At 36.1% G+C, this 22,606-nt stretch overlaps 1 protein-coding gene across 3 annotated transcripts in view; it reads left to right on the top strand.

Moving 5' to 3' along the window:
• BTRC (beta-transducin repeat containing E3 ubiquitin protein ligase) overlaps window positions 1–22,606 on the top strand; it is a 160,148-nt gene that overhangs the window by 106,862 nt on the left and 30,680 nt on the right. For all 3 annotated transcript variants that reach the window (XM_070945289.1, XM_070945291.1, XM_070945290.1), the window contains 2 exons: window positions 14,681–14,912; window positions 16,566–16,752. In XM_070945289.1, the coding sequence (XP_070801390.1) occupies window positions 14,681–14,912; window positions 16,566–16,752 (419 nt within the window). The remainder of the gene's footprint in view (window positions 1–14,680; window positions 14,913–16,565; window positions 16,753–22,606) is intronic.

The raw sequence follows: 22,606 nt of genomic DNA, 5'->3' as shown, positions 1-22,606 counted from the left end.
GTCTTATATTTTTTTGAACTCTGAAATAAGTGCTTGGCCTTATTGCCATGTGCTCAAAAGCCCGATTGGGTTTATTATCAGAGGATGTCTTATTTTGGTGGAAACAGGGTAACTCAATTAACAGTGATACCACCAAAAAAAAACCCCACAAAGTTGTAAATTGAGTGAAGCTTATAATTCCTTAGTGGAGCTGACTTATATACCCTCCTTGTAATGTTTTGGTAGAAAGTAATAAACATGTTTAATTAATGCCACTGTGAAGTTTAAGATTTTGTAAAACAGAGTAAAATAAGTAAATCATATAACTGAACTAGAATGCTTCTCTGTGCTGTTAATTTAAGACTGTCACTTCAATTTGAAGTCATGATTTATATTCTTCAATATTGATTAGGTTGGGTACATTTGATGGCTGTGTAGAGAAAAAAATGCAATTAAACCTCACAGTAAGTTAAATGCATTGTAACCTGTGATCTGGATTTCTTAATTTAGACAGTTCAGGCAGTGTATGGTAATTGATTTATAAGAAAATTGTTGTTTGAAATACTAAAGTCATTAATTCTATATTGTTTAAACATGAGTGTTTCCTTCTTGTGCAATATTTATTCACTGAGACGGGAGGGGAGAATATTATTTATAAATTGGAAAGGCAGGGATATCTTGTTAAACCAAAGCAGTGGTTAGTTTGATTCAGAATTCTTCTAGCATTAACTTTGTCAAATTGTAGGAAAACTCAGAATTGCCCTCAAATAACCCCTTTAAATTTAATTAATTAAAAAAAAACTTTGTTTATGAGAAATGTTTGAAGAAGAGCTACTAGTGGTGTGTTTTTAATTCAGGGTTAAATGCAGTGAAAGAAAATTTTCATTGTTTCTGATATAATGCCCCTGGGAGGCTTGACTTTAGCTGTTTTCAGTCACTCATCTTCTTGCTGCAAGTTCTAAAGGGGAGGGAAAAAAGAAAAATGTAATTTCAGTTATCCTAACACAAACCCGGTGTATATATCTCTTTCTCTAGATGACAGACAAAATAATCATTAACTTCAAAAAACTCAACAAAGTTTGGAAATCCCCTGTTGGTTAAATATTGAAGTTGCTGTGATAAGTAAGGTAACTTTGCTAAAGTGCTACCTCTCTAGGGCACTTCTCCGAACTCCAGGAATTTGTTAGTTGGTTTCATATTGGTATTGATTTTAAAGCAGCTGTCAGAATGTAGCATGTCTATCAGGAAGAATTATGAAGCCTCAGCAATAAAAAATAAACCGTACCATTAGCTTTTGGAATTCAGAGAGCTCAACAGTCAAGAAGATTACTGACTTAGTTTAAATAACATATTTAGGAAGAGCCTTTTAGAAAATGTCATTTTCAATTAAGGAGCTTGGCGCTATTAGTATTGGTTCTCTGTATGACAAATGTCAATGTTCCAACTGACAAGGAATAAGAAAATATTTTATAATACTGAGTTATCTATGCCTAATAGATAAGATACTGGAGAATTTTCTGCAATAATGGTTTTATAATAAAAGAAAAGGCATAAAGGTAATAATACAAAATAACGGACAAGATCATATTTCACGATCATAATTGCCTTTTCTTCTTCCACTACAGGAGAAGGAAGAACTTCTAAATACTAGTAGGCCAGCTTCTGCCCTGCATTTATTGTCCTGAGAATTATTTTCTCTTTTCCTAAAGACTGACTGTAGTCTGTACCCGGGTATTATTACATAAGAGTTGAGAGTTTCCCAGTGAGAGTGTGGAGGTGCTAAGGTATACACCTACTACCGTAGTAAAACACATGTTAAGACAAAGTGAGAGCTTGGTCACTGTTCTTGATTTCATTCCCCTTTGCATTTGGTGATTCAGTAGTGGTTTTTCAATGCATTCTGTGGAATTTTAATCCTCTTGTTTTCTGTGCTAGCATGTATGCAAAGTTTGTAGAATAGCAAGTAAGAAAGAGGAAAGCGTACTGCCTCAATTCAAGCAATTGCTGTTCTGTTCACAGATAATAGTGACATAGGAGATAAAGATATAAAACAACCAGGGGATTTAGGCTGTCATTCCCTCTGGTTGTTAATTGTCATTACCTGCTTTCTTCTTTTATAGATACATAGTAGCATGGCTTTTGATCCTCCCTTGCTGTTGACGATGCTGTTAAATGCCAAGACAATTTACAGTAAAATATCTTTCTTCCATAAAATGTATCTGGTAATTATTATTGTGACTTAGATAGTTGAACTATGCTTGCCTGGTTTCTCAATGTAGCATCTACTTAAACTAGGGAGCTTGCTGGGATGGGAAAGTCACTGTGGTCCATACAAATATTATTTTGCTCACCAGTAAGCCTCTCTAAGCTAGGATAAACTATAGGGCCTGTATTTGGTGTTAGTTCAACAAGGCAGACAAGGTATACTGATGGTATATCACATTCATCCAATTGCCCAATGTTAATGTTAAAGCTTCATTGCCACGACCAGCTTGGAATTTCATGAACTCCATGACAACTGTGGATCTGTCTCAAATTTACTGGATTAATGCATAGGGTAGGACATATCCTCAATTTAGGTTTTAGCTCAGCTTGAATTGGAAGTGACCTAGATATGTATGTGGGTGAGGAGTTATGGTTATCTTTCTGTCGCAGTCACTGTTATCTGATAAAGTAGCAGAAGAGGGGATTCCTAAGAAGCTTAAGATTTATGGAATCTAATAGATTTTTGAATGTTTATGGGGAATTCATGAAGCCAGAGCCAGAGCCAGTGCCAGTGATCCTGTCAGGCAGTGGTGAAATCCCCCCATTCTTTCCAGCTCGCCAAACCGGTAGCACCAGCGGTGGGAGGCTCCGCCCATCTGCCAGGACATCATTATGTCCCATTTTTTTACCATCTGCACATGCACAGAAGGTTCTGTGCATGCATAGACGAGATGTGCATGTAGCGCGCGCATAGCACACTCCCATTCCCAAACTGGTAGCGAAGGTAAGTGGATTTCACCACTGCTGTCAGGGACTTTGTTGACCTAAAGAATGAGGAACTAAAATAGACTGTTCATGACCCTAACAGCTCTTAAGTTTTCTGGGAATCTCCATGCAATGAAACAGGCAAGGAGGAACTGGAACACAACCTCCCTGGCATACTGGGAGAATGGACTTCAAATACAATGTCCCATCCACTTGCAACCTTGCCTGCCCACTTACCTATTGATTCTGGGGAAGTTTCATCATCTGCCAGTTTTGCCTTCTCTGCCCAGTTCTCGGTTGACTCTGGTTTTGTAGGATTTTTCATTTTAGAACACTGAAGATCCTTAAGTCTGAAATTATTAGGAGAATTTGATAATAAAAGTCTCTTTTATGTCAAGTTGGATATTTCCATCTCCTCCTTATTTGCTTATTATGAAGTTAGAGTCATAAAAGATTTTCATTCAATTCACAATTTCAAAACATTTTTTTCAGTGCCAAGTAGGAAATACAAGACTATTCTTTGAATAGTCTCCCAATAAATACTTGGAAACTACTTGATTCTATGAAAATATCCAGCGCTAGGGGGAATGCTGACATATTAACATCATTTGATAGATTGTTTTACAAATGCAGCTTTTGTTTATTTTTCAAAGAATTAAATTGTGAATTAATTGTTCTAAGAATGTCCATTCTTCATTTTACATATGAGTAAAATCTTAGCTGCCATTTAAAAGACACTCAGGTTTAAGAAATATTCATTGCCCCTGTTAGTTCATTACAGTTTACTGAACCAGAATAAAAATTAAAATAATAGAGGATCTGAAAAAACAGTTATGATGTAATAAGTATGGGCATTTAATTGGGGAACCTGGGATATAAACTATGTAGAATAGGAACTCTATTATTCCATCAGCAAAATACAAGTATTGAATTTCAAATGAAACGAATAGCATTCCAAGCAACACTTGAATCAAATGATACTTTTGTTTCAGTTAAGAATTGTCATCTTAAAAACAAGTGAAAACATGGTTGAATGATAAAGTTTCATAAAAAACTCCTGTGCATAGGCATGAACAATAAATCTGTTTAATTGGAACTTTGGGTGTGATCCTGGCCTTTCGCATCTGATACCAGTGCATCTTGGTTGTGTGAGAATTTACTCTTATCTGAACTTGATTAAAATGAATTATGGTCACAATTCAGCAAGTTTGAGAGTTGGTTCATATGAACCCTGCATATGAATTGTATTGTTTCCCAGCAATTCTTTTTAAGGATATTCCTACAAGGCATTTGCACATAAGGAAATCAAGGTCTCTATGAGTAATGCTTATTAGCAAGGTTTTCTTCCACAATAATGGACATTGTTTCATATATTTAGAGAATCAAACTTACTTGAAGCATTCTTGATGTAATTCTTACTTGGGATAGTAGTAGCATAGAAACAGATATAACTATGTAAAATAAATTTCTAAATTGGAATCATCATGCACTCCTTTTTGCCTCAATTATGGGAAATAATTTGTCTCTTATTTTTTTAAAACAATTCATTAAATTCATCCAGATATATCAGCATGTTATGCAGTTTTTTCTTTTATCTCTTAATTTCATTTCCTGTATTCTTTATTGTGTTGGCAATAAAGTATTCTGTATCAGATCAGTCTTTGAAGATGAATTTGAAGCTGGCAAAATCTTTCCAGTTCTTTCACAACAGCATAGAAGTTTTATTTTGGTGGTTCTACCAGCATTTAAAAACCAAATGGGAGACCTATATCACAGGAAGAAATAGTACATTCCAGACAATTAAACTTTATTAGACTGTTTGAAACATCAAGGATAACAGCTTTAAGTTTTCCATCTCCTTTCTCTGCTCCTCTTTGCTGTTTATCTATGTGGGAGAATTCCGCCTTTAGTATTGCAGCAGGCATTTTCTTTATAACTGCACAAACTCTACTTTGCATGGGCCACATATAGCTAAAGGAAGATGTAATTAAGATTTTTGTAATACCTTGATTGAAAATCTGAAAAAAATGTTTTCACTTCTTTGGGCAGCAAAAGATAACATAGATTGTGTGTAACCCAAGAGATATTTTAAATAGCTCATTGGTTCTTGGTTTAATTAAAAAGAACGATTGTGTTAGCTCACATATATTTCAAGATACAATTTTGAATACTTTAAAGCAGTGTTGTTGTTTTTAAAAAAGACCATTTAACTTAATTTATTCTTTAAGTATACTTTACTCTGTAAATATATTTAAAAAATGTTGCGATTCAAATAATTTTATTTCAGATTTCAGCATATCAGAGACTATGGATAGGATTGGGCTGTAAAAAATGCTAAAGCAAGATGTTTATCTGTTTCTAAGGGAAGCTACCTCATGTATGTTGAACATGGCATAGGTTTTCATACTATGCTTTTTGAATGAAATTCCAGATTTCTATCTAGGGAAAAGATAAATAATTGAAAAATTGATTGTATATTGCTAACATATTCTATAAAGCTGACACTGTTGCAAAAGTTGGGGCCACCATCAAAAGTAATAGAGGTAGTGGTGTACACAATAAAACCAATAGGAAGAGAGAAGATAAAGGCTGAAGTTTTCAAATTGCTTTCATTCCAGTTAGAACAGTCTGCATAGTTCAAAGTAACTGCAAGATGTCACTGAGATGCATCATTCATCAAAACTTACTGCATAATTGGAAGTCATGTGTGGGTGCAAAATAAGTCTTGTTGGGAAGAATAGGAACAAGATTAACTTCTCCCTGTTTTGCTCAACAAGATTAAGTATTTATATTTGGATATAACTAATAATGAGTATTTGACATTCTTTCACAGTGGTTGTTTTGACACTTCAGGTGATTTACTGCTAAATTGCACAGGATTTCTAAATGTTTCAGTGAGCTCACTATGTGGAGAGGGTGATTCAGCACTGGTTGAGCAGGTCTTTCATCAATTAAACCCCTGGAATGAATTTGTACAAGTTGGGCTTCTAGAGAGAGGGGGAAATTGGTCCGTTTCAGTTTCTGAAATAAAAATAAATGGACTGAGTGGCTTGAAGAATTAGTGTTGCTGTCAACAACAGGTTAGCAAGACAAATTCATCAGTAAAAAAGATAATCAAGTATCTTTATTGAGTGCAAAGTGTATTAAAGACATTTGAACTATTCCAGCCCAGCTTCCCAAATCAGAAATAAAATCATCTTGGATAGGTATATTCTTTATATTTTCACTTTAAGAAAATATATTTTCAACTATTTTGGAGTTAATTGATTAAAGACAGAAGATTATGTAATCACATGAACTCTTAGGATGTATTGTTTTCTATAAAATGTTCATAAAGAAAAGAACATAGTATTGTTCAGGATACAGTTAGGAGTGAAAAAATTTCTAAATATGAAATTGTTCATAACATTGAATTTGTCTACTTTCTAGTATTTATTTCGTATTCCAATCTTGATGGACTGAAGCCATTGAATAAAATATAAATACAAAACCCCAATGAATTAAATAACCACAAAGCATGATTGAACAAGATGGTTTTCACTTGTGTCCAAATGGAAGGAGGTTTCAAGACAGCTGTACCTTCAGAAAGAGAATATTCCAAAGAGGTGGGGGAAGGGAACATCAAGAAGGCCTGTCACTTAGTCATATTTCATGAATGAATTTCACAAGGATTGGGACCTTCAGCAGATTCTCTTTAGATACACAGAACAGTCATTTCTATCTTCCTCTTAAAAGTCAGTTCCTAAGATTGCAGAATGCAGCAACATGGCAAAAATGCAAATGAGAAATTAAATTTACAAAAATGTATATTTAGACAGTTTTTAAAAAGCATTCATTTTTTAAAAAAAACCTAATTTCAGACAGTAACAGAAATGTTTAATAATTAATTTCTAGGAAATGAGTCTATTCATTTGTAAAAATATATGCATCTTGCATTTTCATTGCCTTTAAGACTTATATTTTTAAATATTTAAGAATTTATTCTCCAAGTAGTCCTGCTTAGTCTACCTTTAAATGTATCCGGACTCTGGATTCCAGAGGGAGAAAAAAGAGGAGAAATCTGAATTATGCACTTCTTCTTTAAGCAGTGATAAATGTTATGACTCAATAAGCATTTAAGAGTTGACCAAAAGTGTTATATAATATTAAAAGACAAGATCTTGATCTCCAGCAGTGCTTTAAATTCCACCTGAAAAATTCCTGGGAGCCAGTACAAGTTCCCAAGCATATGTATTATATGCAAGGCGAGCAAATGGCCTGCTGGATCCTGACACGTTGCAATTTTCAAGTGTTCTTTAAAGGCAGTCCCATGTAAGAATCTATTGCGGTAGTCTAGGTGAATAAAGGATCTGGGTAATGATGGCAATGTCCTCCCATTCCAGGTGAGCTGCAAGTGGGCAAAACCTTCCTGCAATAGCTGTAATGTCAGGAACACCCTAAGTTGTTAAGTGTCCCTTTAACACTTAACTGCTGTGGACGAATTGCAGCTCTATCTTGCTAAGTTTCAATTTAGCTTGCATATAGTTTTGAGTTGCATTTTCTTACTTTATTGTTCAGATTCTCTTATGTAGCAGTTACTGAATTAGGACCAAGGAGACCCAAATTCAACTCTGTGCTCAGCAGTAGAAAGGGGGTAGGGTTAGGTTTAGGGTTTGAGGGCAGTCACCGCTTTCATCCTGTCCCCCACCGCCACCCCTGGCTATCTCAGATTTAAAGAAATTGCATGAAGGAAGTATTACATATCAGCACTGTACTGCCTTCAGCTAAATGAAAGGTAGGAAATAAATCCAACAATCAATAATTTGTATGTTAAAAAGCCTTTTATATTATTAGGTCGGGTAAACTGATTAGTGTGGTTGGTCATTTGTTGTACACTTGGCTACCTAACACCTTTGTCTATCATCTCTCCTTCCATCCTACTTCTGTATCTCCCCCCCCCTTTGTTTTGCTTTTGCCTTTTATGACCTCAACAAAGTTTGAAAGGTACATAGACCTAGGTCCCAGGGTATTACTGCCTTTGGTCTCTTTAAATACATACATCCAGTAATAAACTGTTGGTTGACTTTTTTTATTCCTGTTTTGTTGGGTTTTGTTTTGTTTCTCTCCCTCCCTTCCTCTCCCCCCCACATCTCTCTCCCAATTTCTCTTTCTCCCTCCCAATCTCTTCTTTTGGTGCCTGCAAAGAAACATAAACACAGCACTCATTTCTGGCAGGTTTTTACTGTCAGAGTTTCTCCTATTATATTTATCTTACAATTTGCCAGGGGGTGAAGTTATTAAGTTTTAGCAGCAGCCATCGATCAAGTTCACAAGTTAACACGATAAAGGCTCTGTGCCGCTCCGATCCGGGAAAATGATGATCCTCACTCGGTAATTAACTAAATGAGAAAGTTAAATCTTACTTGAGAGCTGGGAGAGATGCAAGAGAGGTGTTTGTCAGTTTCTCAGTGGAAATTAGAAGTAGTGTTAGGGTGGGTTTCTTCCCCCCTCCCTCTTTTTTCTTTTCTTTTCTTTTCTTTCTTTTTTCTTTTTTGCAATTCCCTAAGCTGCTGCTCTGTCATATTTTGCATAAGCACTGGGAAAATGTCTTGTAATTAGTGCTGTCATGGAGGATTTTTTTTTGCTGAAGGATGTTGGAATAATTCATTAGATTATCAAGAAAGGCTTGTGTCCTGAAATGATTAGCACAGTGAAATTTAAACCATTAAGGATAACAAGTTTAGAGCTTGCTGCAGTGCAGAGGCACCCAGGGTATGTCTGTGCCTATTTCAATCATTTCTTATAATTAAACATTATGTCCTCTCTCCCCTGTACTCCACCCCCATTCCTTTCACTTGGACCCAAACAAAAATTCTGTTGAGGCAGCTGTAGAAAGATCAGCAAGTTTATTAGTGAGGAATCAAAGCTGTTATAAAAAATCACAGAGAGGACAGTGGGAAACCTTTCTGCCCTGTTGCTGACACTGGGAGAGGGGGGGAGATGCCAAAGCTGTAGTGAGGTCTCAAAGCGGGTGTTAGGACACTGCCTGCTTGCTGGTATTGGTAATAATATTTGGCATTTATATAGATTGTTGTTCCATATTGTTGTTCTTGTGTGAGCTTTATAGAAAAGTGGCATCACCTGAACACCCAGACAAACAACAGAAGACCACACACTGGTCTTCTGTTGCTCTTGGATATTTGTCTATAGTCACTGCATTGTGTAAAAGATTTTTTTAAAAAACATGGTACCTTTATGTATGCAGTGCAAACCTAATTGAATATTATGGCAGCAGAACAGTTGAATAATGCAATCAAATAGTATTTTATTTCATTTGTACATTTTTATTGTGCCCATTCACTAGCTCTAGACAGCTTCCAAAAATAGGACATTCGGTGCTAGAGCACTTACCTCCCATCAGATCCTATGCTGATATCTCCAATTGAAAGATCAGGTGGTGGCTGTTATGAAAGACCTCCCTGCCGGAGTCTTGGAAGAACCGTTATCAATTAGAATAGACTGTACTGACCACTGAGGCCATACAGCTGATGATATAAAGCAGCATCATAGAAGAGCAAAATTTATGAGCTCCCAATATATGCTCAGGCATTGCTGCTTAGACATGGGGTAGCAAGAGAAGACTCTCTGTCTATTGTAAACGCCAAGAAAAGTTCTCCCTTTCCCACCCCAGAATTTCCATTGTCTCATCCACTAGGCTTGAGCTCAAGGGTTTCTGAGTATGGTTGTGGAAAAATAGTTTAACTGGACAGGTAGTTACAATGCCACTAGCTGTTTTTGAACAGGATTTCATCTGAAATCCGGATAGGGCATAGGGTGGGGGCTTCCCCTTCCCCAGAAATAAGCATTGAAATAAATAGTTGCAGGGGTTATAAATAGTTTAACTGGGGTTACAAAATCCAAGTAGTCTTGGAGTATGTGGTATTAGAGCAAAGCCAACTCTGGAGTAACAGAAAGTAAAGGATGCAGGCTGGCTGCACCAAGTTACAGGAGGTTGTATTTTGCATACCAAAGCAGGCAATCCTCAACTTGGAAATAGACCAAGCGAATAAACTAATAAAGGGATGAAGAATAAGAACAGATGTAACACAACCCAGACTGAGCCAAACAGCCCTGAAAAGAAAGAAAGTATCCTTGATGCATTTCCATGCCCTTTCCCTGCCAGATTTGGATTACTGATTCTAGTTCTCCCACTCCCAGACATTTTCCATATTGGTCTTGAATCCCAAGCCTGATTAGAAAATGCGCCCTAGAAGTCCTTGCTTATGTTAGAACCTCCAATAAAGACAGCTTTGTCATAAAATAATTTCTAACCCCCTCTCACCCTAAACCCCTCCTCCACTTCTCAATGGAAGATTGATTGTAATTACTGTGATTATAATTACAGAATATTTAGTCCCCATCTACATAGCAAATTTCCTTACTTAAAAGTCACAAGCCTGTAGGTCCCTAAGTAAATGTTCCTTCCATTTGCAACTTTCCTGTCCGTTTCTTCATTGACTTTCTTGGGAAGCCAGCAGAGAAGATTGCAAATGGAAAACACATGATCACAGGCAATTGGCAGCTGGTCATAAATGCAAATAGGTTGCCAAGTGCCTGAAAAGTCATCTTGTGATTTGGATGGGGGTATTTTGCAATGGCTGGAAGCACCTTGTGGACTGGAAAGCATCCATTCCAAGGCCCTTGTGATTGTGAACAGTCCATAAATGACCAGTCATAAATCGAGGATTACCTGTACAAACTTTCTTAACTGGACTTCCCCACTTGCAGAGAGTTATTATTAGTGCAATAATATTCTATTAACCTCTTCCTATTGCACCTTACTGCTGAACCAGAGAAATATTGAGAAGCTTTGATTTTGGTATCCTTGCAATTCCAAGTTGTAATTAAGTAATCTTCTTAAACACGAGGAAATAAATTTTCTAAATAACTTGAATAGATTTTATCAATGGTCAAAAATGTTCATGGAAGTTTGTGTGTAATAACAGAACAATTGGCTTCTCAGGCTCAGAAGATTGAGTATTGGCATGTCCTTGTGATTCAACCACAGAGCATAAAACTCTTACACATTTCCATGAAATATGTTAAAAATGCTTCTCATTTCAATTATTAGGGTCAGTTTAACAGCCCAAGCAAAGCAATGGTTAGCAGAAGTTTCCTGCTGTGAAAAAACTCCCCCACTTTCCCTCAATTAATTTAACTGTGAGCCTTTTGTTGTTGTTGTAATAATTTGGATTTTATTTTATTTTATTTGCTATTTTCTCCAATGTTAAATTCACAGCCTGATATGTGGCCTGTTCCCTTGTTACTACAATTTTGTCCTGTTTTATTTTTTTGCTGATCCAATGAGAATGGTTCATCTCCTTAACAATTTGTCTCTCACTATGTAGTATAGGTTTATTTAAATAGTTGCCTATGGATAACTTGCATTAAAGCAATTCCCATTACATCTCTCACACATCCTGTTAACCTTAAGAGGGAAACATTTGGCCTTAACCCTCTTTGCTGAGCACTGGCTAATAGCCACAGTTACCAACATTGTCCCCAATTGGTCAATTCTTTTAATCCCATGCAATGTTTGTGCACATCCAGCAAAGCTTTAATCCATATCTTTCACTAAGGAAATGCCTAGTTTAATTAGTCAATTAAAATGTGGAGTGTGGATTTTGTGGTAAAACAATCATTGTATCCGGGGTGGGGGTGGGGTGGGGTAATATATATTTGATATTTTAGTTTAAGAGGCAGGGACAGGAAATCGTTTTGAAATTTACCACTAGGAAAGCTAATTATCCTTTGGTCATAGTATGTGAATATCCAATATGTCCTTTTCTAAATTATTAGTTGATTAGGTTTATTCTTTTTATCTTAGCTATAATTCCATTGCACATACAACACATTAACTACCATATCTTGTTGTAGAAAGCTCAGCAGAAACTTCTTGTATCCTCCTTGAGATCAATATAATGTCCTTGTATCCAAGACTATTTATTTCCAGATGGCACCAATACTTCAGCAATACAGTGCCTTATTTTATGAAAACTAGTAGAACATGGCACTATGCTGCTCATAGTCCTGGTAGTCTACTTCGTATTAAAAATTGAAGCATAAATGGAATATGTAATTGAGCTCAGTTTTAAATGTTTAAGCTGGCCAATTATAATACATATAAATGTCATGATACTGAGGTACTAAATGCATGATGGCAGCAAGCTAACATGTTAAAGATGTTAATATTAAAATGTTATGCTTATGTACCGAAGACAAATTTCTTTTGTGTCCAATCACACTTGGCCAATAAAGAATTCCATTCTGTTCTGTTCCGTTCCATTCCATTCTATTCATATTAAAAAAGGATTTGCCAATTAGTTGCATAGATAGAAGATATTGAAGTACCCATCCTACTGTGTTTTATTTTTGAACTGCTACTGTTGATTTTGCAGCTCAGATAGGAGAAAGGTATTAATGAAATTAGGCAGGATGTAGAAAAAAAGCACTATTCAGCAACTCTACAACCATTTCTGTCCTCTGCTGTGACATCCCCCCTTGGCCCCCATTACTTAATTGCATTTGTTCTAGTAGGCCGTCATAGTAGGATAGGTCTGTCTGGAAATTAAATTATTGTTTCCTCTCACAATTTCTTTTTCATGTTAATTGGAGCATTAATATATGCCCACAATATACTGCTTAGTTGTTAGTGTAAACCTAATACTTCAGTACAGTAGTTAATTTTTCCTACCAATATATATTGCAGAATTTTCCAAGACAATCATTGCTGATAACTTCACATTACTTCTCAAGTAACCAGACAGTTCTTTTGCCAACAGTTACCAATTTGTTTTCTTTCCTGCTTCAAGAAGAAAACTATTTTTCAAAGGAAAATTGTTTCTTTTTTCCGTAGATCTTCAACAAATACATATAATACTAATTCCATGTTTTGTGTGCCATTTGATGTAGTGATTAAAACACAGGCCAGAAATTTGAAAGCCATACATTCTACTCTACTTAGTCACAAAGCCAGTCATTTACTTTCAGCGCTATGAAAGAGACAATGGCAAATCAAAAATCCAAAACAACAGACTTGTCCAGTCAGTCGCTAGGAATTAACACTAATTTGAAAGTACAAACAATAATTTATGGGTAGAGGAATTTGAATTTTACAGCTTCTTTGGAGATTGTAGAATAGGCATTGGTGTTAATACATTTGGGTAGGAATAATTAAAAGCCACGAAGAGTTATATTTTAGGAATTCCATCTTCCATGAAGCACAGAGGGCTGAAATGACTTGCCCAAAGCCAGAAATTGAACAGTCTGTAACAAACTGAGATATTTCCTGTTTAGACCTCTCTTTGAATCATACCGCTTTCTTTGCATAATTTGTCTAGAATTTGGATGATAGAATTCCTATCTCTTTTGAAATTTGTATATTCAGATCCAGAATAGTAAAATATATTGCAAGTAAATTGTGAGTTTTATTTGTGATCAAATAGTGCACAAAGAGCAAGATTAGTACTGGAATGGAAAACAAACATGCCCTAATTTTTATCTTGAAAATATCCTTGTGCATATGATTCACTTCATGGCTTTTAGTAGCAAACTCATGCTGACTGTTTAGCTTGTTCACAACTTCAGAGAAACCATCTATTAGAGGTAATTATTGTACCAGATTGCAACCATTGAAAACAAGCCATAATACATTTTTAGTTTAGAGGTGACACAAGATTCTTGTTGTTTTTGCTGTTAGAGAGTAATTCAGCTACCCTTTAGAATCCTGTTCTGAATGCTTATTATAGGATGAAACAGAAAGCAGATGTTAACAGGATTATTGTAAAGATGATGGGCATTTGATGATGGAGAATCATAATGGGCTATAAATGAAGCAAATAATTAAAAAGTAGACTTTGCTCTATAAGTATTGTGTTTGAGTAGGGTTCCAAGTGTTCAAAATGAAGGATTTCAGTTTAGCACAGTTTCATCTTATTCAGTCATATAATTGATTGGAATGAAAGCCATTCTCATAATGAACATTAAAACATTCCAAGTGGAGAACAGGTTCCTTAAGACTCTTGCATAACCCCATTCTGGTCAAGGCTCAAGTAAATAATGCTACATGGGAAAGAAAAATATCAGTTGATCATGTAGACTACCTTTCCCTTGTTTCATAATGACCCAATGAATGAAACCATATAATGGGGGATTATTGCTGGAAAAGCCTGCTTGGAGAAACCACAATGTCTGTGAAAGAAATATGGGCAAATAAATGGGGATGTAGATTTACCAGTTACAGCCATTTCATATTCAAAATTTTTAAACAATTCAGTTAAATTCTGGAACATACTAACGAATGACATATTTTCAAACAAAAAATATATATCATTTCATGTATTTTCTATGAATTTATCAAGTCCAATGTTTCTCTTAAATCAGCTATTGTAAAATTGAATTGTTAAAACTATGTGACTATATTAGTACATTGAATTATACAGTAAGAATCTTGTAGCCATTTCAATTGTATTTTAAGATGATTACACTGTAAGACTCTGGTAGCAGTTTAAACTGTATATTAAGGCCTAGACGAATTTGCTTTCCTATCACCTGAATAGTCATATGCTAGAATATTGTTTTCTAAAAATTCCAGATTATTGTTGCTTATTGTTTATTGTTTATTGTTGTTTATTGTTTATTGTTTATTGTTGCTTTAAAACTAATTTTTTGTTTGTGTTCATTTCTTCCATAGACAAAACTTACCAATGGTACTTCAAGCATGATTGTGCCAAAACAAAGAAAGTTGTCTGCAAGCTATGAAAAAGAAAAGGAGCTCTGCATCAAGTATTTTGAGCAGTGGTCAGAGTCTGACCAGGTAGAATTTGTGGAACATCTCATCTCTCAGATGTGTCATTATCAACATGGGCACATAAATTCATACTTGAAACCTATGTTGCAGAGGGACTTCATCACAGCATTACCAGGTATTCTACTTGGAACATACAAAGAGATATACTCGTTTTTATTTGGAAGTGCATTTTCTGCCAGAAGTTTAAATTATTTTGGCTTACATTGTTGTTTTGGATCTTCTTACTTATCATAACATTTATGCTTCACTAGACTTTTTCTTTGATGAGCCTGTAACAATAGTTCAATTGTCTTTCAGTTATTGGCACATTCATTTATATACATACATAATAAATACATATAAACATAATAAATGATGTTAATCTCTGTTAGCTGAAGCAGAAGTAATCCTTACTGTCTATAGATTGACACTTTCATCCACATGATACTATTTAGCAGAAAGCATTTGTCATGTTGTGAACCTTGTTGTCTTTTTCATACTGCAGCATAACTGTTTTAGTTGTCCTTTTACTTGCCTTGAAGGAATTATCTTTCAAATGTTACTTTTCTCTTCCTCAATTTGCACTTAATGAATTTGCTGGAGAAGACCATGACAGAAAGAAATAAAAATTACTCAGATGCTTGAAAAGGTCATTATTGAGATTTTTTTTGCTTGTCTGTCCTGAACAGGAAACACTTGGTACATAATATCCTGCTTAATCATGTTAAGAATCATCTGATAGAAGCCTTTTATGTATCTGCCTACTTAAGTATAGACATATGATCTTGAGCATCCCAAAATATACTTGTTGCTTTACATGCTCAATCATTACTACTAATCAATGATTCTCAGTCTCTAGTTCAGTTTTAACAAGAGCATAAATGAAGCATTTGATCTCATGTGAAATGTTCAGTAGATACTCTGAGCAACTATGGATTGACCTCATAGATGACTTACTTGAAATTATTGACAATGGTATATTCTCAATTTGAGATACACTATCTGTTCTTTTAATTCTATAAAGTATTCACATACTCAGCTTGTATTTAGGCCTTGTGTGATGGAATGTAGTAAGAAGGTGGATTCCCAGAAAGGATGGCTTCAAGGGAATAAGAGGCAACTCAGTCCAGATATTACATATAGGGAAAAGAGGGCGAAGGCAACCACTTGCTGATCATTTACAGGGTATATTGTAGATGTAGATTACTACCTACAGTAATCTAGTGTTCTCAGTCAATTGTCAATGTTCAATTGTATGTGTTTTCTTTTAAAAGTAAATAAATGATAGACAGTCAGACAGACAGATACTTTTTACAGTCTCATCACTATTCTTACTAGATAGTACTTCTTGGGAGTTCATATTACGGTAGGAACATATATTCTTCATTGCATCAAAAGCCTTTAATTTTAGCATTTAGCATCAAAGTAGCATTTGAACTGTTGGAATAAAAGAAAAGCTATAGTAGCAAAATGAAAAATGTTCCTAATATACCAAGATTTTGTAGAATGCATCAAGTGAATAAAGTCTTCCGTAGAACATCCCTCTAGTACTAAAACCAATAGAAATAAATTGGAATGACTTCCTGAATTCTTTATCATCTTAAATGCTTTGCTGTTTCTTAACCAAAGGAAGCTACTCGTTGCTGAACTTAACATGAGACTATTTTCTATTCAGACATTCCAGTTCTTAATACAAGAAATGGAATGAGCAATGATGAGGTTGAAAATGTGTTTGTAACTTACGATCTCCAAGCAAGCTCCCCAGTGATCACTAACTACTTTCTTCCAGCTCGAGGCCTGGATCACATTGCTGAGAATATTCTATCATATTTGGATGCCAAATCTTTGTGTTCTGTTGAACTAGTATGCAAGGAATGGTACCGGGTGACGTCTGATGGTATGCTGTGGAAGAAACTGATTGAGAGGATGGTCCGTACCGACTCATTGTGGAGGGGTTTGGCGGAGCGAAGAGGATGGTGAGAGTATCAAACATATAACTGCTCAGTAGGGGAAGTAGTTGCCAGTGATAGTTTGATCATTTTACCTGAAAATTGGAAAACACCTTTTAATTTTTGCTATGTATTTCTTATTTTGTCTGTTACTATTTTCTGAGGATATGTTTTCTCTTGATTCTAGAATTCATTCCAGAAGCCGCTGGCAGCAGGCATATCACCTTCATCAGGAGGCAGGGTACAACTATTTAGCTGCTAATTTAAGGCAGTAGGAATATTTTTCAGACCCCAATTTCTTTCTTATCTTTCTCCCTCACCCCCATCCAAAAACTATCTTTAATATAGTCACCAGGTAAAGGCAAGCTGGGATTAATGTAGGACTCTGGTAAAACAAAAGCACTTCTTCACAAGCAACAGAGATTACTACCATGTTGCCTCATAAGAGGTTAATCTGTGCTGTCTCTTAACAATACTGGCCTAGTATTGCTATGGTGGGACTACAGCCGTCCCTACTGCACTGCTTCCTTCTGATATAGGCAGTAATTTTAGTGTTTTTCTTTTCAGATGACTCTGAAAAGTCATCTCTGTTCCCATTATTCTCTAGTTATTGGTCCTATGTTTCCTGGTGGTCATTCTCTCAGCTGCTGCTGCTTCATTAAAGTAGTTTCTCTCCGAACCAGAACTCAAATATTTGGTGGGAAAATATTTTCTCTTAGCACAGAAATTTTATTAGTCCTTTATGGCCACTTTAAATCCAGAATTTGGAGGATTTGGCATGCTTCTTCTGAAAAAGGTTTCACTGCCCTTAAAGGATCAAAATCTGGATCCAGCATTGAGGATGGATTGCCATATTGATGGCATAGAGAGCTTTTTATCAGATTTGTCTAATGTCAGATGCACCATTCTGTCAAAACTCCTAAGAGCTCATCTTTTTTTTTTTAACTGCACCTTTTTCTTCTCAACTAGCACTTTTCTCCAGAAATATTTCATCTGCTAGCCTAGAGGCAGAAAGGCAAAGAATGCACCACAGGATTTAACGGAGACTATTACACTTTACAATTCTCATATTACACCATTTGAAACCAATGTAACAAATAGATGTAACACCTTTTAGGGATTTGAATGGTGGGATGCGTATATATTAAAACCAGTCAGGTATAATATTCTTCCATCCCACAACTAAGATCAGTCTGTGACACATACCTAAAGAGTAATCAAAATCCAATTACTATATAACAAATAAACAAGTTTCTACAACTCAGAAATAGATGTTTATGTTATAAATAGGATATCAACCTTTGCATTTGGAGATGTAATAGTAGACCTTTGCATGTGGAGATGTAATCTTTGCTCATAAAACCTGGAATACTGACTACTAAGCAATTAGCATCTGAAATTCAGATATTATACACCATCTATTTCATATGCAGGACCAAGTCTGATGTTCTACTATTAACATTTTATTAGATGCTTCCCTCCTGGGATAACCCCTTTAATACACAATTTTCTAGTCATTGGGCCTCCATAGTTTTCTGTGAGATATTTGGATATAAATATTTCATAAACAAGACAAAGTGATAGCCAAGGCATTTTAGCTTCTATTTATTTAAACAACAATAATAATAATACTGCCACAATTTGCAAGTGCAAATTCTATTAAAAGCGTTGATATCATTAATATGTTGACGTTCAATAGATTAAGAAAAAAAATAATGCTTATGAAATATTCTTAGGTTTTCTAAAATGCAACTCTGTACCCAAATTGCTTTTTTCATGGTATTTTTAACAGCAAACATAATAATCACAATTATCTGCGTCTTCAAAACTTAGCATAGGGAAATGTGATTTAATTTAACAATTAAATCAAATTCCATTTGTGGAGATCTTAATGATAGGTAGACAACACATCAAGCAGTAAAAGCAGCAATAACAGGTTCTAACACTTTTCCGATAACATTAGAAATGTATTTCCTACAGTTCTGTGCCAAGTATGGGATTAAAAAAAACATTTCTTTAGCCTTAGAAAGTGGGTTGTAAATGAATATTTACCTAAACTATATCACTATCCTCTTTGATTCTCCTTAGAAGAAACAATTATTAAAGCAAAAGGCATGTTTGCTACTATGGTATATAACAAAGCAAATATTTTTAGATTGCTGAGTTGCCCACATACAACAAATGAAGGTTTGAAAAATGTTATTCTTTGCTAGAGCAATGCAGACAGCTTGAAATCTGATCGGGTCAGTGCCCCTGTGCCACATATTATTTCATTCTGTTTAATTTCTCAGTAAATTGTTTTTTTCTCTCTCCGAAAGCTACCTATACAGTCCACAGTTGCTTTTATATGAGTTTTAAACCACATGTGTTTCTTTCCTTATTCTATCTCTTTAATTTTTTTTATCAGTTGGTTAGTAGATTTAACAAGACTGATTCATTATAGCTGCAAAGGAATAATCAAGTAGCATGTCTTCTGTACTTTCTACTTCCCAGCATGAAAATGTAAAATAGTAATAAGCTGTCAAAAGCCCAAGATGTAAAATAACATATATCCAATATGATATGTAGAAAATACGTTGGTGATAAATCATTTTGTAACCTAGCTGAATGTTTTATTTACTAATATATTCTCAGGAAATCCCAGCATTTCTGTTTACTAATATTCTTCACATCAGTAAAACCTTGCAATTCCTCAAAATGTATTTTGGGAAATTTAAGATTAGAAGTTTTCAATAGGTTGTTTTATTCAAATTTTTACCACTCTTGTAATTTTTTAAACAGTATATCTTTCATGTGTCAGACCATCTCATGTACAAAGAGGCTTCTTAATACAGTTTCAAGGGTATAGGAAGGGAGAGATTTATAGGTGGAATAAACTGGTCTGAGAATTATTACAAGACAGTTATAAAAGGGAGAGTAGAGATTTAGGTGTCATACATCAGATGCCAGAATTGTACTTATGGATTTGTGTCCACCTCAGTTTTATAGACATAAAAATATCCATTGTGGAGTTCTTTGTTTCTGCACAATACTGGGTAGCCTCTTAATTTTAAAATGAGAATATTTTAAAAACTATGCCATTGGAGAAATTTGATCCCATTGATTTTCAAAACACATCCATTCCAAAACCAAATTAGTTCGAAGAAGAAGCCTTTCTGTTTACCAGTAGCTAGAAGAACCAGTAAAATGTATTTGTAATACTGAGAATTGACTGATAATTTTTACTATGAGGCTTCGCTCAAAACAATTGAACTGTAAAGAATATGCTGCTCACCAAGGTACTCTCCTGATGTCATTCTCATTTTAGGGTCTCTTATTTAAATGTCCCTATGGTAATAGAAGCAATTTAAGTAATTTTTTAAAACCAGTCTAGAGAAAATTGCAGAATAGTGTTTCTTGGTGAATTGCAAATGAGGAAAAAATATTATTCCTCTCTAGCAGCACATTACAGGACATAGGGTTTATTGGCGCTTTTTTTTTTTTACATATTTGAGGGTTTGAATATTTTCTTTAAAGTTATTTATTGTGCAAACTATTAGAAGCAATATATCCATTTTATAGTAGTTCTCAACCTCAGTTGGGACTGGGATTATTGTCATATGTTGATGCAGTTGTAAAGTAAGACATCATGTGATCACAATAATCGTAATCCCAGCACACACACACACACCATTGCAGTTGTTAACCATGAATTATGGGTCAGTAAGTGACTACCTACCCCAGTCAAAGCCATTGTGGTTCAGGTTGCTCCCAGCCCCGAGCCTCAGTAAGGTAAGAGGTTGCCTCCAATTTACCCTACTCACTTGTCTTTCCTCATCTCTGCCCTTTGGCCAACCTGCACTCTGCCTTGTGACTCAGCAAGCAGCCTCAGAACAATGTGGCTCTAGAGCTACTTGCTATGTTCCAGTAAGCTGTGCCCGGCACCCACTTAGTCCCAGCTGCGGTCAGCCTTGCTATCCTGCACTCCAAGACCACTGCTGCCCTGTGCTGCACCATCCCAGTTTAGCTTCATTTTCTAGCTTCTGTTGCTGACAAGGTATGCCTGGCCCAGCCTGATTGCTGGGCCAGGCTAGGCTTCAGATGCAGGAAAAAAAAAAAGGCTGAAAGTAATCTTTAGTGGCAACACACCAAAGTACTCCTTTGTAAAAAGCTCCTGGGGCTCAGCATGCCAAAATGTCCCTTTGGGCATAGTTGCCCTGCATACATTCTTCAGTCAATCTCTGTTCTTTGACATTGAGCTGACTTCAAAGCACCTTGGCTGGTACCCTTCAATCAGCTGAGTTTAAAATCAGTGCCCATTCATTTCACTTGCTCTTGATGCCAAGGACTTACAGTATGTTGACCCATGCATTATGCTCATCTCCAGCCTACTGCTTCTTCCACCATAAGATTGGAAGTCAGGAAAACACAGTGGAACAACAGGCAAGAGAAGTGTCTCAGAGATTAATTCTTGCCCTACCAAAATCCACCTGGCTTCCAATTCTCTTGTGAGGGGCATTCTCAATCTCTAGCTCTCCTCCACTTCCAGATCATTTTCTAATCCTGTTCCACAGCTGATTTTTATGAATATAGAAAAGAGGGGCATTTTGGTGCACCCTGCTCCAGGAGCCTCTTTGCAAGGGTGTTTTTGGCACATTGCCATCAGGGAGTGCTTTTGGCTTTTTTTTTTTCCTTTTTTTTTTTTTTTCTTTCTTTCTGCAGCTGAACACTGGGCCCAGCAGCCAGGCCAAGCATGCCTCAGCAGCAGCGGGAACAAAAAAATGAAAAAGGTGAGCTGGGGAGTCAGAGAACATGACAGTAGGTATCTCAGAGTATAGGGTGATGTGGGCAACTGCTGGGACTGGCCTGGGGTGGCTTTGGCTTTCTTGGGCTGTTTGCCAACCCACAAGGATGACCAAAGGGCAGATATAGGGAAAAATAGGTAGGTTGAAGAGCTTATGACCACTTATGTGGTCATAAGTGCAGGCAGGCTGCCAGATGCCTGAACCCATGACCAGAGAGGTACTACAATGGCTGTAACTTCAGGCGCAAGTTGTGAGTACAGTTTTTCAATAATGTAAATGAACTTGTAAGTCAAGGATTACTTGTACCAGTGGTGGGTTTCAAAACTTTTTACTACCGGTTCTGTGGGCATGGCTTTGTGGGCGTGGCATGGCTTTGTGGGCGTGGCAGGGGAAGGATACTATAAAATCTCCATTCCCTCCCCACTCCAGGGGAAGGTTACTGCAAAATCCCCATTTCCTCCCGATCAGCTGGGACTTGGGAGGCAAAGAATAGATGGGAGCAGGGTGAGTCAGAGGTGGTATTTACTGGTTCTCCGAACTACTCAAAATTTCCACTACCAGTTCTCCAGAACTGGTCAGAACCTGCTGAAACCCACCTCTGACTTGTACTGTTTGTTTATTTAAAAATAGGAAACATTTGTGGCCATAGTGTGGGAGCTGGTTCCTCAGTTTCAATGATACAGTCTTGAGGCAGTCCTGAAAGGAAAGTGCTGAGAGGTTATATGTGGTCAACACATCACGCGTTGCATATCACTGAATTTAACCTTTGGAAGTTGCCGTCCATAGTGCATATTGTTTCACCAATTTTCTTGAAGAAAATCGGAGTCTCTGTGGAAAGAAAATTTTGAAACTTTCTCCTAAAGCATTTATGACCTACAACACTAGTTTTAACACTAGTTAAATAAACAAATTATTTCCCCTATTGTCCAATGACAACTAACAGAGATGTGTTCCTTATCAAAACTGACACCTGTAGGTATTTTTCCAACAGTTCCTTTACTTTTTTTTATTCATAATCTACTGAGAAAAATGCTTAGGTATCTTCCTCCTGGTGCAATTGCCCCATTTCAAAAGGCAATATTAAAGGAGAAAATAAA

This window comes from Pituophis catenifer, unplaced genomic scaffold (assembly GCF_029215685.1).
Source record: "Pituophis catenifer annectens isolate HBS135680 unplaced genomic scaffold, rPitCat1.0.hap2 SCAF_6, whole genome shotgun sequence".
Lineage (NCBI taxonomy): Eukaryota > Metazoa > Chordata > Lepidosauria > Squamata > Colubridae > Pituophis > Pituophis catenifer.
Note: the sequence above shows the minus strand (reverse complement) of the source record. Positions and strands in the feature narration are given on the sequence as shown.